At 44.3% G+C, this 18337-nt stretch overlaps 2 protein-coding genes across 2 annotated transcripts in view; both read left to right on the forward strand.

The window, feature by feature from the left end:
- wwc1 (WW and C2 domain containing 1) overlaps positions 1-3974 on the forward strand; it is a 29264-nt gene extending 25290 nt beyond the window's left edge. The window contains exon 22 of the mRNA XM_053441184.1: positions 165-3974. Coding sequence (XP_053297159.1) covers positions 165-231 — 67 coding nt within the window. The 3' untranslated portion in view covers positions 232-3974. The remainder of the gene's footprint in view (positions 1-164) is intronic.
- A 441-nt stretch (positions 3975-4415) lies between these two features.
- rars1 (arginyl-tRNA synthetase 1) lies at positions 4416-17131 on the forward strand. The gene is made up of 15 exons (XM_053441185.1): positions 4416-4613; positions 5818-5952; positions 6070-6258; positions 6485-6593; positions 6785-6885; positions 7068-7189; positions 7658-7778; positions 7920-8049; positions 8163-8267; positions 9438-9616; positions 9877-9986; positions 11528-11633; positions 15219-15391; positions 15473-15720; positions 16834-17131. The coding sequence occupies exons 1-15, from the start codon at positions 4569-4571 to the stop codon at positions 16941-16943; spliced, it is 1983 nt and encodes a 660-aa protein (XP_053297160.1). The 5' UTR covers positions 4416-4568; the 3' UTR covers positions 16944-17131.
- Positions 17132-18337: the final 1206 nt, after the last annotated feature.

Consider the following 18337-nt stretch of genomic DNA (forward strand, 5'->3'; position numbering starts at 1 on the left):
GCTAACTAGCTAACCGGCTAACTAGCTAACCGGCTAGACCAGTCCGGTCACACAGATCAGAAGGAATCCCCTCGTGCTGCTGCTCAGTAAAAGTTAAGACCTTCTTGTGAACTCTGTTTCTCGGTTCCTTCTCTGACTTCACTTCCTCCTCCGTGTGATTCCAGAGAGAAGATGGCGTTCTTCACACGAGGGCGGAGCAGCATCCCCGACCTGCCGGCCGACAGCGTGTAGAGAAGCATTTCAAAGTACCCCCCCCACCCCCCCCACCACCACCCCCCAGTCTCAACCTGCTGTTCCCACAAATGAAGCAAATGTTTGGCGGTGTTATGAAGAATTAAAAAATATATATATAATATGTTTTGGTAGAAAAACAGACAAAAAAAACGTGAAGAAACAGATTTTTAAAGCGTGTTTCTACTGTGGATAGTGTTCATTTGTAAATTAGTGACGGCACTGCTTTCGTTTTTATTTCACTCTCTTCACGTCTTTGTGTTTCTGTGACTAACAGGATGTTTATAGGCTTTTAAATCATTCCAGCACAAAGTCACTCAGCTACGTACAAAGAGCTTTGTACGGAAACGGCACATTTAAACATAAAGAGCAAACTTTACGTTTATCGGAAGCACAAAATGAAATCAGACGACGGTACTACAGGAAAAAACTTCGGCTGGTGATGAAACTAAAATAAATATCTGCTCTTCAGTGATATTTGATACTTAAAATCATGTGTTTTTTGTACTTTATACTCAGACGTACGAGCACACACTTCGATTTTCCTTTTTTAGAACTTTGTTTGTTTTTATTGTTGTTCCTCACCAGACACTCGTGAACATGGATGTTTCCTTAGAGTTAAATCTTTAATATTGTTTCACGTCAAAACAAATTTTTACACGTTTAACACGACGTCAGTCTGAAGGAAAATCTCCGTTTGTTCGCATCTCGTACTCACGCAGTTGTTCTCGTCTCGTCTTTCCACTTCACTTGGTGTTTACTGCCCCCTGGTGGTCGATACACTTTCTAACCAAATCAACGAGGACTGAAACCTTAAGAATTATAACTTGAATATTTCCAAACCCAACACAGTCATGGGGTCGACCTCCTGACGCTGGTCTGAGGTGCACGGCACCGTGTCGTCAGCCAAACGTCGGATTCTACTCTTTACGTCACGATAACTCGGAGAAGGAAACTTTGTAAAACCATCTGGATCTGACGTGAAAAGTGTCACGATGGTCTCACGCACACACACAGACACACACACACCCACTCATGGAGGTGTAGAAACCGCACTAACACTCAGGTAGTTGATCGGATAGTCTGCACTTTAACACAAAATGTACTGGAATGATTGTTGTTGTTGTGGAAACACACAGGAAGTGAAGATCCAATGTATTTTTGATGACTGTGAACTTCTTATTGATTCTTTGATTGTTTGACTGGAAGTGACTAAACCCCGCCCCCTTCACAAGAGCTCACCAGCAGCCAATAGGAAGACAGACGTTCTCCTGAGCTTCACTCTGAATGGCTGGATAAAATATTGTCTGCCCTGATGAAAACTGTTTTATGAGGTTTATATAATTTTGATGTTTTCCCTGTGAAACTGGATATTTTAGAAACGTATCTGCGTCTCTGAGAACTGGACGTTAACACGGTGCCCAGCTAAACTATCGATATTATGGATTTAGATCATAATTCTATTGTTCACACTCAAACTACTGGAGCTGCTGAAGATCATGATATCTGCTTCAGGAGTAGGATAATGAAATGTTTAATTAAAAATCTTTTCTGATAAATAAATATGTCCATCTTGCTTTTACAGCTTGTTCAGATGCCCCCAAGTGGCCAACATTTAAATAACAGGAAATTTTAATTTGTACTTTTGTTGTTTCATGACAATTAATTAAAGGTATTTATAAAGGGTAATAACAGGGACATACAGTACAAATAAATATATAAATCTAAATAAAAAACATGTAGAAAAGAAACAAAACAGTTCATCTCGATGATGCAGTTCCCAAAATATACAAAAATGTTCGAGGGAAAGATTTAGAGAAAAGTTTACAAATTTAAGAATTCCTCAAGTAACTTTCTCCGGTGAACAAACTCCTCGTTTATCAAATTATTACCCGACTGTTTCAAAAGAGTTTCCATTCGTTATATTTGAGGCCATGACACTTCTGCTCCGCCCACGTGGTCCCGATGTGAACTCGACTGTTGCTGACAGGAATCCAGATGCTGCTGTCCTCCTCATTCCAGATGTGTCTTATTTTGACTGTTTGTAGAAACGCAGCAGCTTTGAAAAACAGAGAATAAGAATTTAAAGATCTCAGAATCATGTTAATCTTCTGTTGACTTCTATTTTAAAAGACCAACGGAGGAGGTTTTGATTTTGACCTTTAAAATAGTCTCTACTTCCTGTTTCCTTCTTTTTACGTCCCACTCAAAAACAGACTTGATTTTACGATTAAATAAATACTGAAAAAAAGGAAAATTGATTGTTTCACCACATTCAGGTAGAAGTAGGAATATTTTTGCACAAACGTCTATGAAAATATTACGCATCCTACACGTTCATGATAATCACACAACACTATCAAATGATTCACGTGTAACTGAATGAAACGCTGAGAGGACGATAACGACCGGGCTGCGTTCACATCGCAGGAAATAAACGTAATCAGGATATCGACGCGTGATCAGTCTGAACAGTCGATCAGTATCAGATCGATACCAAAGATTTAACAGCTTGTGTTCACGCTGAAACAACAGGCTCCTGGTGTCGTGGTCGTCTGACGCTCACGATTCTCGTGTGTTTTCCAAACTGGTCGGGAGCGACAGATGTTTCTCAGCAACAATGTGGAAGTGTTAGCATTTAGCGAAAAATCTTCAGCTTCCACTGAAGTAATAATCAGACGAAACATCGGAACAAAAGGGCAATTTAAGAGTTACGTAAATTTAGATCCGACTGTTCAGACAGAGATCACGTCAAAGTGTTGGAGTCACATGAGTGCCCCCTGCTGGTGAACGCTGCCCCCTGCTGGTGAACGCTGCCCCCTGCTGGTGAACGCTGCCCCCTGCTGGTGAACGCTGCCTTGTGCAAGTTATTAGTGAAACACTGTGAAATGAATGAAAGTCTACGGAGTCGTGAAGGTGCCTTCAGAGACTACGGAAGATGATCAGGGCCGTATTAAATGTATTTTTTAAATCTTTCAGAATTGTATTTTCCGTAGCCCTCTTCATCTTCCGTAGGGAGCAACAACTCAAATGTTATTGTTCCTTTTTTATTTCCTGTTTTCTTCTTTTATTTCATCTCGTGCCCAAACAACCTTCTGACGCAGAGCAGCCGAACCTGTGGATAAACGTTTGTGTTCATTTTCTTAATGTACGGTTTATTTTGTATTTTCCTCCACGTGTAGACGGACTAGATTTGAGTTATAGAACTTTTTGTCGCCGTCTATGTCGTTAAAATCCACTTTGTCTTGATCGAATGTTTTTTAACCTCTAAAACAATAAAAGACTTGTTTATCAGAAACGTCTGGATGAAGGAATGTAGGTTTTTATTTTGACAAATCATGATCATTGAGAAAATAAAACAAACGCTGTTCGTCACATGATTATTTTTTCATCGTGTAGGTTGTGATTTAATTTCCTTTTGAAGTTTAAGTGTATTTTTTCCTTGTTTAATGATTTTTTTTGTATTCTAATGAATCTGTTTGTGTTGCGACTGGTGACGAAGCTGGAGGCGGCTCGAGGAACATGCAGCATGTATTTATTGCACTTTTGTGATTTGGGTGTGCTTTTCCTGTTTGTGTTTTTTCTTTTCATCGAGAGAGTTCTGAAAAGCTGTGAATTTTATTCTCGGACACTGTTCTGTCGACCAGAGTTGTAAATATTTCACCAGCACAAAAAAAAAAAAAACGACGATATGTTTTGTAGTTTCACAACAAATAAAAAAAAAGGAAAGTTCTTCTCTTCTATTTGAACGTGTGTGTTTTTTATTGTATCCTCTCAAAAATGTTTAATATGAAATGTTGAACCTTTATAACAAATGAAATAGCAAAACAAAGGTAACCAATGTGGAGTTTGACACAAGATGGAGGATGTAGGACACAGCAGGAGCTTTTTGGCCCCTGAGGGTCTGTGGCACTTTTAAATATGTTTTTATCTTAGTAATTTAATTTTTGACAGTTTGGTTCATGAGGATAAAGGCTTAAACTCGATAGTACTCTATTATATTATATTCACTACAATTTACTTCAATTCTATACTTTTCTGTTCTACTGTATTCTATCAAATTCTACTCTATTCTATTCTGTCCTATGAAGTCAGGTCGCCACCAGCCTCCTACACCAGGTGGCGCTGGTCTCATTGTAGACGTGTTTAACTGAAGCTATTTGACTCCACGAAGAAGAAGTAGACCCGGAAGACTATACCAACTTTGAACTTCTTCCTCTCGCCTGAGTTTCATCAGCCACGAGACTCTTCCTCTTGCTGTTCTTCCTCCTCTTCCTCCTCTTCCTCCTCTCCCTCCTCCACCAGTAGCGGACCAGTCTCTCCCCGGTGCGTGGACCATGTCAGACCCAGTGAGCAGCTGCACCGCCCGGCTCCAGCTCCAGGTACCGGCCGCTCCCCGTGGTTCAGTTTGATTTATGAATGAATCTTGGTTATTATTATTATTGTTTCACTTGTTGTTTCTGTGTCGAACTTTCTAAAAGACGTTAGTGATGTTATTGAGTGTAGAAGTTCTGTGACTGCACTGGTTCCGGATCAGTTCTTATTTAATGTTTACATTTATCAGTGTCTGATTTCTTTAGAATCTTTATAAAGTAAATCAATCACTGACTAAATTTGTATTATTCTTTATGATAACTTGACTAATCTCTTCTCATAATTCATAACTGAAGACCTTTGAAATCAGAGAATATTACACATTTGATGCTTTTTCACTTTTTCAAATGTGACAAATTCCTGTTTTTCTTTGTTATTACATTTTTGTAAGAAGTTAAATATTCAAGTGTTTGATTAAACATGTTTGGAGAATCTCAGAACCCTTATTGACGTCACTGGGCTCCTGTTGTTTATGAAGGAAATATTAATTTGAGATGAACACTAACGTGATAATCTCCCTTTAACTGTAAACTTTGTCAAACTTCAGTATAAATAAATTAAAATCATTAGTTATACGATGGAAAATAGATTTTAAAGTTCACTTCAAAGTGTCTTCATTTCTTCATGAAGTGACGATGAGACTTTTGGTTTCATTTTGATTCACTCAGATTCCCAGAAACGTTTAATGGACAAATTCGTTATCAGAGTATTTCCTCTTCACAGATAAGCCTGTGGATGATTAACACATATTTCATTTCTCTTTACACAGATTTTTAAACTCTAAATGTTAATGATCACAAAATAACTGTAGAAAGTGGGGCTGTGTTTCATATTTCTTATTGAGTTAGTTATGACGGTTCGGTTTTCATTGTTCCACTGATGTAAAGACAAATGTCCCAGGATAACGTTGATCCTGGCAAAGCTTTAATAATAAGACTCTTCTGAGTGAAGCTCTGAGGTTGTGATCAGACCTTTATAGATGTTTATAGATGGAATGTGTCAGATGATGCAATCCTCTGAAAGTAAAACTCATGTTTTTCATCACATGGTCGGATCTCACTTAGCTGAGTTTCACTTTGACGAGAGTTAGATCATAACAACCTCTTTGCTTCCTGTTGTTCTCACGACACTGATATAAATATACCTGAGTTGTTAAACTGAATCTGAATCTTGTTTCTTCTTCTCTATTCATGTATTTATTGTTGTTTTCAGGAGCAGGAGATCCGAACCCTCTCTGCAGAGATCGAGAGTCTGAAGAATCCTCAGAGCCTGAGTCCGTCTCCACATCTGGAACAGCTGCGGGACGAAAACACCAAACTGAAATACCGACTCAACATCCTGAAGAGGGTGAGACAGGAGAGGAGTGGGTTATCAGATTATCAGAGATGTAATAATCGTCTTCTGTCCTGTTTGTCTGAGCTGTTCCATGTCGGCTGACCTCAGTGAACCTTGTTGTTGTTTCAGAACCTTCAGGCCGAGCGGAGTCACTGCAGCAAACACATGATGAACGTGAACCTGCTGCTGCAGGACGTCTTCGGAGACGCCATCAGAGCTTCCTGTCCCGAGCTGGACGACCCGCCGCTGGTCGTCACGCCCAACCAGCAGGCCAAGTTCGGAGACTACCAGTGTAACAGCGCCATGGCCATGGCTCAGGTTAGAATGTGCTGTCTGAACTGGTTCACTATCTGAACTGGTTTACTCTCTGAACTGGTTTACTATCTGACATCTGAGGAAATCACTCAAAATCACTAAATAAACAAAAAAAAAATCTTAAATTCTTAAAAAAAACTGTTTTAAGTTTAAAAAAACATATTTGAATTGTTTCTCTCTGGACATTAAATGAATTAGTTTTGTTAAAAGTCATTTTTCTGTGGTTCAGATGTTGAAGGCGAAGGGAATCAAAATCAGCCCGAGGGAAATCGCAGAGAAGATCATCCAGAACCTTCCAGAAAACGACCTCATCCAGAAAACCGAAATCGCAGGACCAGGTAATAATAATGATATAATAATATTCTCCCCCCCTCCTCCTCGTCCTTCTCCTCATCCTCCTCCTCGTCCTCCTCGTCCTTCTCCTCATCCTCCTCCTCCTCCTCGTCCCCCCCCCCCCCCCTCCTCCTCCTCCTCCTCCTCCTCCTCATCCTCCTCCTCGTTCTCCCTCTGACGTGTCCCGTGTCTCCAGGTTTCATCAACGTCCACCTGAAGAGGACGTTTGTGTCCAAGCTGCTGAGCAACCTGCTGCTGAACGGAGTCCAGCCGCCGCCGCTCGCCTCCAAGAAGAAGGTTGGTCACATGATCCATTCGACTGCATCACAAATCAGATCTTTTTCATTCTTCAAACATTTTAGTTTTAAACCAAATACTACAAAACTAAGATTCTTAGTAAATTCTTCTCTGTTATTATTGCTGCTGTTGTTGTTGTTGTTGTTGTTGTTCTTAGTGGAATCCTTTGTGTTGTTGTTCAGGTGGTGGTGGACTTCTCGTCTCCTAACATCGCCAAAGAGATGCACGTGGGTCACCTGCGCTCCACCATCATCGGGGACAGCATGTGTCGAATGTTCGAGTTCCTCGGCTACGACGTCCTCAGGTCAGTTCACTGTGATGTCACAGTGCTAAGCTAGGCTAGGCTAAGCTAGGCTAGGCTAGGCTAAGCTAAGCTAACACTTCATCCTCTGTTAGCAGATGGGACATGAACCAAACAAAAAAAATCAAAGTAGACGTTAAATAAATGATTGTTGAGGATGAATTCTGTTAAAGTTTGGTTTTAATAAATTATTTTATGATATAAAAAAAACGGGCTGAGAGACCCTGATTGACAGCTGAGGCTGACTCCTGATTGGTTGAGCATGGATCTGGACCTGGATTGAAGCCAAAGGAAAAGTCCTGCATGACCAACATCTCAGGAGTTCAGATCCCAGCAGGACGTCTGGTCTTCAGTTGAGGACCAGTTTGTTCAGGCTCCAGTTTGTTCAGGCTCCAGTTTGATGCACAGAGGACCAGTTACGTCTCATTTCTTAAAACCTGAAGCTCAGATGTGAAAGTCTTTAACTTGCAGGTTGAACCACGTGGGCGACTGGGGGACTCAGTTCGGGATGTTGATCGCTCACCTGCAGGACAAGTTCCCAGACTACCTGACCTCCTCCCCGCCCATCAGTGACCTGCAGGCCTTCTACAAGGTCTGTCTCTGTCTCTGTCTCTGTCTCTGTCTCTGTCTCTAACACAAACAATCTGCTGGTTGCTCATTTATTGTTCTCTGTCCCCCTCTCTCTTCCTCCTCCTCCTGCTCCCCCTCCTCCTCCTCCTCCTCCGGTCCTCAGGAGTCAAAGAAGCGTTTTGACGAGGAGGAGGACTTTAAGAAACGAGCGTATCAGTGCGTCGTCCGGCTGCAGAGCAAAGAGCCGGAATTCATCAAAGGCTGGAACCTCATCTGTGACGTCTCCAGGAAAGGTTAAAGACATATACACACATGTTATACCATATAATGTGTTCATATTTGATATTTAATAATTTAAAAGTCTCAGAACAGCGTCTGAAGTGTTTCTTCTTGCCGTGTGTTTCAGAGTTTCAGAGAGTTTACAACTGCCTGGACATCCAGATCATCGAGAGAGGGGAGTCCTTCTACCAGGACATGATGACCAAGGTGGTGAAGGAGTTTGAGGGGAAAGGTCAGTGGGCAAGAGGTCAAAGGTCACACGGGAGGGAGGGGGGGCATATTTTGAATCAATTTGTATCCATGTTTAATTAAAAAAAAATCCTTTTCATGGCTCTAATCAAATAAAACATGGAGACTAAAAACTTTCGTTCGACAGATTAGAGATTTTTTTTCTCTGTGATATTAACATTTGTCTTTTTTGTTTTTAAGATAATTTAAAAATGTTGTTTGAATCATTTTTGTATGAATGATACTTTGAGCTCACCTGGTTAGACCACTAGGGGGCAGACTTGTATCACAAATCCCTCCTCTCTCTTCCTCTCTATCCATCCGGGTTCTTCTCCTCTTTTGTGTTTTTTCCTCTTTTCCTTTCAATTCCCTTGTTTTCGTCTCTTTCTTCTTTCATTATCTCTTCTTCTTCTTCTTCTTCTTCTTCTTCTTCCTCCTCCTCCCAACACACATCCACCTCTTCCTCTTCTTTCTTCTTTCAGTATCTCTTCTTCTTCTTCTTCTTCTTCCTCCTCCCAACACTCATCCACCTCTTCCTCTTCTTTCTTCTTTCATTATCTCTTCTTCTTCTTCTTCCTCCTCCCAACACTCATCCACCTCTTCCTCTTCTTTCTTCTTTCATTATTTCTACTTCTTCTTCTTCTTCTTCTTCTTCTTCCTCCTCCCAACACTCATCCACCTCTTCCTCTTCTTTCTTCTTTCATTATCTCTTCTTCTTCTTCTTCTTCTTCTTCTTCCTGCTCCTCCAATCAAGCACTCATCCACCTCTTCCTCATCTTTCTTCTTTCATTATCTCGTCTTCTTCTTCTTCTTCTTCTTATTCTTCTTCTTCTTCTTCCTCCTCCAATCAAGCACTCATCCACCTCTTCCTCATCTTTCTTCTTTCATTATCTCGTCTTCTTCTTCTTCTTCTTCTTCTTCTTCTTCTTCTTCTTCTTCTTCTTCTTCTTCTTCTTCTTCTTCTTCCTCCTCCAATCAAACACTCATCCACCTCTTCCCCTTCTTTCTTCTTTCATTATCTCTTCTTCTTCTTCTTCTTCCTCCTCCAATCGAGCACTCATCCACCTCTTCCTCTTCTTTCTTCTTTCATTATCTCTTCTTCTTCTTCTTCTTCTTCTTCTTCCTCCTCCAATCAAACACTCATCCACCTCTTCCTCTTCTTTCTCGACCTCAGGCCTGTCCCAGTTGGACGAGGGTCGTAGGATCGTCTTCGCCCCGGGACAGTCCGTCCCCCTCACCATCGTGAAGTCGGACGGCGGCTTCACGTACGACACGTCCGACCTCGCCGCGCTCCGCCAGCGGCTCTTTGACGAGAAGGCCGACATCATCATCTACGTCACGGACAGCGGGCAGGTGGGTGGCCAGAGGGGGAGGAGCTTCAAACACAATGAAACTAGAACGTCTCAGATGCAAACGTCCATTTTGTGCCTTGTGGACTTCTATGGAAACAATCAGGGGAGTCGCCCCCTGCTGGTCATCACACAGAATACAGGTGTCATGGACTTTGTGTTGGCTTCACGCTCTGGACCTGGTGGCCACGTCCATGTTTATAGAAAGACTCTGATGTCTTTGTGTGTGTGTGTGTGTGTGTGTGTGTGTTCTTCCTCTTCCAGGCCACACACTTCCAGTTGGTGTTTGCTGCGGCGCAGATGATTGGCTGGTACGACCCTCAGGTGACCCGAGTGGAGCACGCAGGCTTCGGAGTGGTGCTGGGAGAGGACAAGTGAGTTCACACACACACACACACAGTAACACACAGACACACACAGACACACACACACGACCCTTTACGTTTGTTCACGTTCTTTAAACGTCCTCTGGGAGTCGAACCCTCGTCCTCCGACCGAGGACGTGAACGATGAGAACAAACGTTTGAAGCGTTTCAGATCCAGACTCACTTTCTCTCTCTCGTCTCAGATTCACTCGTCTGAGCTGATTTGATTTGACAGCTTCATCCAAACGTGTCATTTTCAGAACATCCGTCATGTTTCTGCCTTTTAACAACAACTCTGATGAAAATAGAGAATTTAAAATCAACTGGTTCTGGAAACACGAGCTCTGTCGTCGTCTTTCCAGAGATTTGAAATAACAAACGCTTCATGTGTTTGTTCCTTCTTTTAAATTGATTTGTTTTTATGTTTATTTCTCTGGCTAAGAAAGTAACATGACATATTTCCTTGTCGTCTTTGAGTCTGTGTTTTGGACCCTGAAGACCATGAACCATGTTAATCCATGAATCCAGCAGTTCAGAGGATGAGGCTCTGTCAGCTGTTCACACTGGAGGCTGATGGAGTTCAGACTAATGTTAGTTAAACTAGAGACGTATTCAGTTTCTACTAATTCCACAAACATCTGTACAGCTGCTGTCAGACGGGGGTCGGGTGTGAAAACGTCTCACGTTGGACTCGTGTCTCTCAAACTTTTCCTCAGCTTCACACTCGTCGATGGTAAATCAGCAGAAGTGTGTTTACTCTTCCTCGTGCCCTTGTCCTCCTCCTTCATCTCATCCTCATCAGTTTTTAATGTTGCTGTCATAAAAGCAGTGGTTTCCCTCCTCGCTGAGTTTGTCCTCGCTGTTAGTTTTTATTTTCATAATCAGTTCTGACTGTGTGGCCGGTGGCTGCACAGACTCTTTGAGGTTTTCTGTCTCGCTGAGGAGGAGGAGGAGGAGGAGGAGGAAGAGGAAGAGGAGGAGGAGGAGGAGGAGGAGGAGGAGAGTCCGTGCAGAGGGAGGAAGAGGAGGAGGAGGAAGAGGAGGAAGGTTGGACGTTAAGCGAGCAGAGGCCAGAACTAAGTGCTGCTAAACGCTGCACACTAACCTGAGGGGGCGTCAATTGGCCCCACAACGTTTGCTCTCCTCTAAACTCCATTAGAAATGTATCATGCTGTTTTCATAATCACTCAACCAGACAATAAGAGCTTAACACAGCCACGGGGGGGGGGGTGCTTAGAGCGACGAGTAAACATGGGGGGGGGGGGGGGTTATTAAATTTGTGTCTCATGTTCTGCTCGTGAGATTCACTCGTAAAACGTTTCAACCCCGAGGCGTCGACAGACATAATCTAATATTTAGTCTTTGTGTTAATTGTTGTGGACAGAAAGTCATGGAAACTTGTCTTCAGGGACGTGGACGTCGTCCCTCAGGACAAACGTCCCCGAGCGCAGAGCGTGTCCTCTGAGATCAGGTGTCCAGCTCCTCCGGGGGGGGGTGAGGTGAACCGATTGTTTGACCCGTCCTGATTTGTCTCGTTTCCTCGGGGACAGGAAGAAGTTCAAGACGCGGTCAGGAGACACGGTGCGGCTGATGGACCTGCTGGACGAGGGACTGAAGAGGTCCATGGACAAACTGAAGGACAAAGAGAGAGACAAGGTGAGAGGACATCTCTTAGTGGTTTGATCTCCTCTCTGATGAACCAGGGGACGCTTTGTGGTTGTTGTCGTCTTTCAGGGACAAAACACACACTTCAGGTTTCAATATGAAGTGTTCACCATGAGGAGGTTTCACACTTTGATTCAATGTTCTTACTCTTCAGACCAAGTTAAAAAACCTTCACTCAGGAGCAGAACTCAGCCTTTAACTCATATTAAATAATAATGAAACATTTATCCTGATAATCATATTTTGTTTCCATGTATAAATGAATATTAACAATAATTTAACAATGATTTATCTAAAAATCTCAGGCTGTTAGAAAAGTTTTTACCTGGAGAACGAGCACGAGCCAAACTAACTTTAAAAGTGTGAAGACTTTAGGAAAGAAAAGAGAAACTAACTTTTCTTAAGAGATTTTTGGGCCGACAGAGAAAAATACAGACGTTCATGTTCCCCAGGGGATGAACCTGACTGACTCTTCATCATGTGTCATGAAACACGATGAACAGGACGAGAATAAAAGAGAATAAAAGTTTTTTCAGTTCATCACTGACCCAACAGATCAACCTGAAGAGATTTAAACTGGTAGAAATGAACTTGTTTTCTTTGGAGAATGAGTCGAAGGGTAAAACAGTGAAGAAACATGGAGGCCGGCCGCAGCTCCTCCATGTTTCTGCTGCTAAACGTTTTCATACTTCACGTGTCCTGACTGAATATTTCACTTTAAATGAAAACGCTGTGTTTTTATTAGTTAATGCTTCAGACTGTGGGAACGTGCTTCATTCCTCTGTCTGCTCCTCTGGAACCTTCGGGCAGAACCGCTCCTCAGCGACTCCACTGGAATCGTCTCTGGCAGAATATCAAACATTATTTCAGCTCATATTAGAATCATGTCACATCAATACTTCCTGTGAAATGTTTAATGTTTGATAAGCAGCCGTTTAGTCCAGAGAGCCGCTCATTACTTCAGCTTTGGACTCGGCCTGACGAGGATTCTTCTCCAGTAACGACGTCTCCCTCTGCAGCCGCCACTGCTCCTCTGCTCCTCTGCTCCTCCTCTCCACTGCTCCTCCTCTGCTCCTCCTCTCCTCTGCTCCTCCTCTCCACTGCTCCTCTGCTCCTCCTCTCCTCTGCTCCTCCTCTCCACTGCTCCTCTGCTCCTCTGCTCCTCCTCTGCTCCTCCTCTGCTCCTCCTCTCCACTGCTCCTCCTCTGCTCCTCTGCTCCTCTGCTCCTCCTCTCCACTGCTCCTCCTCTGCTCCTCCTCTCCACTGCTCATCCTCTCCACTGCTCCTCCTCTGCTCCTCTGCTCCTCTGCTCCTCCTCTCCACTGCTCCTCCTCTGCTCCTCCTCTCCACTGCTCCTCCTCTCCACTGCTCCTCCTCTGCTCCTCTGCTCCTCTGCTCCTCCTCTCCACTGCTCCTCCTCTGCTCCTCCTCTCCACTGCTCATCCTCTCCACTGCTCCTCCTCTGCTGCTCCTCTGCTCCTCCTCTCCTCTGCTCCTCCTCTGCTCCTCCTCTCCTCTGCTCCTCCTCTCCACTGCTCCTCCTCTGCTCCTCCTCTCCTCTGCTCCTCCTCTGCTCCTCCTCTGCTCCTCCTCTCCACTGCTCCTCCTCTCCACTGCTCCTCCTCTGCTCCTCCTCTCCTCTGCTCCTCCTCTCCACTGCTCCTCCTCTGCTCCCTTTCTGACCTGAAACTTGTTTTCTTACTGGAGACACAGCTTCTCTTGACTTCCTCCTCTGAGACGGATCCAGTTCTGTCTGTCCCCGATGTGTCCAGGTGCTCACATACTGGTAACCCTGTTTGCTGTGGTTCCCACTGATGAGAACGAAGCAGGTCGGAGACAAACCGTGAACTGTGTTGACCTTTGTGACCTTGAGTGTCTGCACCTGCTGAACTAGAGATGAAAAGACATAAAGACACGTTTACAGCTTTAGGTGAAAATGTCCTTTGTGGCCCTTTGGCCTTTTCTTAGAGTCGGTGAAGGACGGGGGCGTCGCCAGGAGTCCAACGGGGTCTTCAGACATGTCCACGTCTTTTTACAGCTTCTAACAATAAACTCTGTCTGTTTGAAAACAGCTGCATGGCTCAGGAACATCTGTCCAGATGTTGGTAAAGTGCTGAGACATCGAGCTGCAACCACATGTCTGAGGATCGTGGGAAATTCTTTTCTTTTTTTTTGATGATTGAATATTTGGTATTTTGATAATTAACTGTTCAGTCGACAATAACACGACAATAAGACACAATAATGTGTGAGAAATGTTCGTCTCACACATTATAAAAGAACCTCGACACTGGAAACTCCACAGACAAGAACGTTTTATTATTTTAATAAGATTCCACCTTCTTCATCCTGGAGCTTCTTAGCAGAACACAACGTCTCCATCACCAGCTCCTGGTCCAACTGGTTCCAGTTGGTTTGGTCTCCAGCTCTTCTCCTCCGTCCCAGCACCTGATCTTCTGTTGTGTCCTCACACGTCTCTCAGCTTCTTGTGTCTCCAGCCTGTGAGTGGAGCTGTGTCTCTGGAACCTGCAGGTGGATCTCTGACCTGGTTAAGTTCTGTGTGGAGCACAGTCACTGACTTCCAGTTGAACTGTGAGGATTTGAAGCTGAGACGCTCGTGAGGAGCCGGTTCCAGCAGCTTCCCTGTGGAGCCTCTGGCTCTTTGCTCTCTGTCTGGGTCGGTGCCCACGTCTACCATCTGCTAACCCCCCCGCCTCATTAAAACAAACCTCCATGAACTGGCGCTGCTCCGGTGACTCGGCTGCTGTGAACACTTGTTTTCTACTATTCTGTTGTTTTCAGATCTGTTCTCTCTCTTTACTCTTTGGTCCGTCAGACTTTTATTTATTCTGCTTTTTAGAATTAATCTGTTTCAGTGTCATGTTGTGTCCCTGCCTGACCTGTTTGATCCCTGTGACCTCTGTCCGTGACCTCTGTCCGTGACCTCTGTCCGTGACCTCTGTCCGTGACCTCTGACACTTGGCATCGCAACATTTCTGAATTTGACTTATTAAATGTTTGCCACTGCATAAATAATATAAAAGGAAACTTAAGTGCAACAACCTTGTTATCAGGTAAACAAGCATTTGATATTATATAACCTTTCTATATAACTCGAGTTTTATTCAACAGCTCTAACTTCTGTGATTCGTCCTCACGAGTTCAAGAGTGACACTTCAAACAATGACGTCGTCCAACATCTTTCATTTCCTGTCGTGTCTCCTCGTCTCCTTGTCTCCTCGTCTCCTCGTCTCCTTGTCTCCTCATCTTCGTCTTCTCTGGAGTTGTTTTGTTTTCTGATCAGATCCCGTCATTTAATCTTCATCACAACCCTCATCTTCCTCTGTTCACTTCCTGTGAGATAGAACACATCACGAATTCAAGTCAGGTCGAGTCTTAATAAGTTCATTTGATCTGATTCATAGTTTGTATTCAACTCTCTGCTGATAGGAGCCGGAGCTGCTTCCACTAATGGAAGCCTCAGTTATCAGATGGTTTTAATGCAGTGAAGAGGTTTCATGTTCAGGTCGTGAACCTTGAACCTTCTATCAAACGGAGCCCGACTGTGTTCACAGGTCCTGACTCCAGAGGAGCTGCTCAAGGCCCAGAGGTCCGTGGCGTTCGGATGCATCAAATACGCCGACTTGTCCCACAACCGCATCAACGACTACGTCTTCTCCTTCGACAAGATGCTGGACGACCGGGGCAACACGGCGGCCTACCTGCTCTACGCCCTCACCCGCATCAGGTGAGCTTCACCGCCTGCTCCACCCGATAACTGCTCCTCACCTCGATCCACAACCTTCACACTGTGTCTGTCCCCCCACAGGTCCATCACTCGTCTCGCCAACATCGACGAGGCCATGCTGAGGAAAGCAGCCGAGACCACCGAGGTGCTCCTGGACCACGAGAAGGAGTGGAAGCTGGGGAAGTGCATCCTGCGCTTCCCTGAGATCCTCCAGAAGGTCCTGGACGACCTGCTGCTGCACACGCTCTGCGACTTCCTGTACGAGCTGGCCACCACCTTCACCGAGTTCTACGACAGCTGCTACTGCGTGGAGAAGGACCGGCAGACAGGTACCACCGCGTCTCCACTGAGGGGTCAAAGGTCTTCCACGGCCCGAGGGAGATTCCACCTGCAGAGAGAATCTCCTTCCTCCTGTTCAGATCGATGAGAGGATGAACAGCAGGGAGTCAGAGTCAGGGAATCGAACCTTCACCTTCTGGTCATGTTTAAAAACAAGTCAAACTAATCCAGAATCATCAGATCGGTTTTCTCAGAACGTTTAATTGGAAATGAAAACGTCCAACGTGCTTCAGCTAATTAATGATCCACCTGAAGATGGTGATGAACGGTTCAGCTTCACTGTCCAGAGCAGATCTGAGATCAGCCACCGACTCAGGAGCTGCTTCACCTGCTGTTTAATGTTTTGTGAATATCTCACTCTTAACTTTAAATTCATCTCAGAGCTTCAGGACGTCTCAGGATCTAATTTGTAAATAAATAAAAGTGAAATTATAACGTCTGAGTATCAGTTAACATCCGGAGACTTTAGAGGAAACTCATCAAACTAATGAGACTTTAAAACTGAGACGTGAGTTTGTTCTCATCAGAGCCTCTGCCCCCCCCCCCCCCCCCCCCCCCCCTCTCGTTCACGCCCCTTTAACGACCCTCGTGCAGCTTTCCGGCTCGTTGGTTTCTGTTCGATGCCGTCGTTGTGTTAAATGACGGGAGCAGAGTTTTAATGTGCCCCCCCGACCTTTGGCTGTTTGTTGACTTCGTTCTGTTCTTCACCTCCGACTGTTTTCTTCTGTCTCTTTCTTTCAGTCTGTCTCTCTCTTCTTTTCCGTCTTCACCTTTGTCTCATCATTTAGTCTCCTGCTGTTTTTCATATCTGTTCATTCTTGCTTTTTTTCCAATCCCTCTATTGCCCTGATTATATTTCTTATGCTCTTTGACTTTAAAATCCTTTAATTTATTCTGAATGTTATCTTCAACAGCTGCTGATGAATTGTAAAATGTGTTGCACTTTAGTTTAAGAGCTTAAAGTCTTTTAGTTTATCACCTTTTGATTTAGTTTATTCCGTCCGTACAGAATTTGCCTCGAGTGGTTTCATGAATTATTGATAAACCTGCTGAGAACCAATGAGAAGATGAATAACGTGTGAATGTGTGGTGTGTGTTTCCAGGGGAGGTGATCAAGGTGAACATGTGGAGGATGCTGCTCTGTGAAGCTACGGCCACCATCATGGCTAAAGGCTTCGAGATCCTGGGCATCAACCCCGTCCACAGGATGTGATGTCACAGCGAGACCACACCCACTCCCCCACCGCCTCCACCTCCGTCGGTCCACGTTCACCAGAACATGAGAACTGGACTGAATCGACCGGACGTTCTTCACAGAATCTCCTGTTTCCATCACACAAGCTGATTCATTCAACCTCCTGTTAAAGATCTTTTTTATTAAAGAGCTGAGATGAAACCAAACATCTGATCTTCTCTGTTTGTGAATCTCAGTTTCTCAGTGACCTTCAAACCTTCGTGATACTTTCCTCCTGATTCTTCTTCTCTTTGTGTAAGAGAAGAAATTAAAATGCATCCGACCGACGTTCAAGCTCCTTCACAGGACAAAAGGTCAAGAAGCTGTTAATCTGTGTGGAATAGATAAATCTGTAATGTTGTTTACAAACTGTGAGGTTATACAAACAAACAACTTTTCCACCAAAGGTCTCAAGTAGAGCGGCTCGTTGAATTTCAGATCAGGAAAACTCACTTTGCACTCTCCCTGTGATTCCTTCAGAGTGGAGGTCGTGTTCCATCCTCGTCTCCAGACCTTTGTGGTTCTTCACTGTCGGGAACAGAGTCTGAATCAAGATGGACGACATGACGGTGAAGCCAAAACATCTCCTCCATGTTAGCAGCCGGGACATGGAACAAACTATAAACAACAAAGTAGAGGTTAAACAAAAGATTTCTGTCGATTCAGATCGTTCTGAGTTTCAACAAGATGAAATATAATAACCTGCAGAGACTTAATGATTGACAGATGAGTCTGACTCATGATTGGTTACTTTCGTACAGTGTGAGGAAGTGGGGACGCGTCGTCCATCTTTACTTTCAGTCTACGATCGTTCTATTCTGAAAACGTGTGCCTGATCCATTTCTGACGGTTGAAACATGAACATCTTCTCCTCTGTGGTCGTCTCTCCTCGTCTCAGCACTTTAAGCTGATCTCAGAACCTTCTGTGAGGGAATAAATCCCACAGCAGCTTCATGAAACATTCATCGGGTCTTTTTTGACTGCCGCTGAACATCGGTGTTGAAGGTGTTTTGACAGAGGAGGGAGGTCGCCTCAGCGGGGGGGGGGGGGCATCAGATCTCCTCCCGGCTGGTGTTTACTCCGTCTCCCTCGTGTCCCGGAGGAGAGTCGTGGTGGAGGCGCTGGATTTGATCGAGGCCTGTGGTTTAGAGAAGCTGACTGCAGAGGCTGAAGGGGCGGAGCTCTGGTGCCTCCTGCTGGTTTTCCACCTAGTTTTGGTTCATTTAGTTATTTTTATCATCTCAGGTTTAAGTCTCATCTCATTGTTCTTTCAGGAGTTTTATGGAAGTGAAGAGTTGGCGGTGGAGAGCGATGGCCAGCAGGGGGCAGCAGAGTGACGCAGCTGTTGTTACAGTTGATGAACAAACAGCGAC

The sequence above is a fragment of the Pleuronectes platessa genome, chromosome 15 (genome assembly GCF_947347685.1).
Source record: "Pleuronectes platessa chromosome 15, fPlePla1.1, whole genome shotgun sequence".
NCBI classification, from domain to species: domain Eukaryota; kingdom Metazoa; phylum Chordata; class Actinopteri; order Pleuronectiformes; family Pleuronectidae; genus Pleuronectes; species Pleuronectes platessa.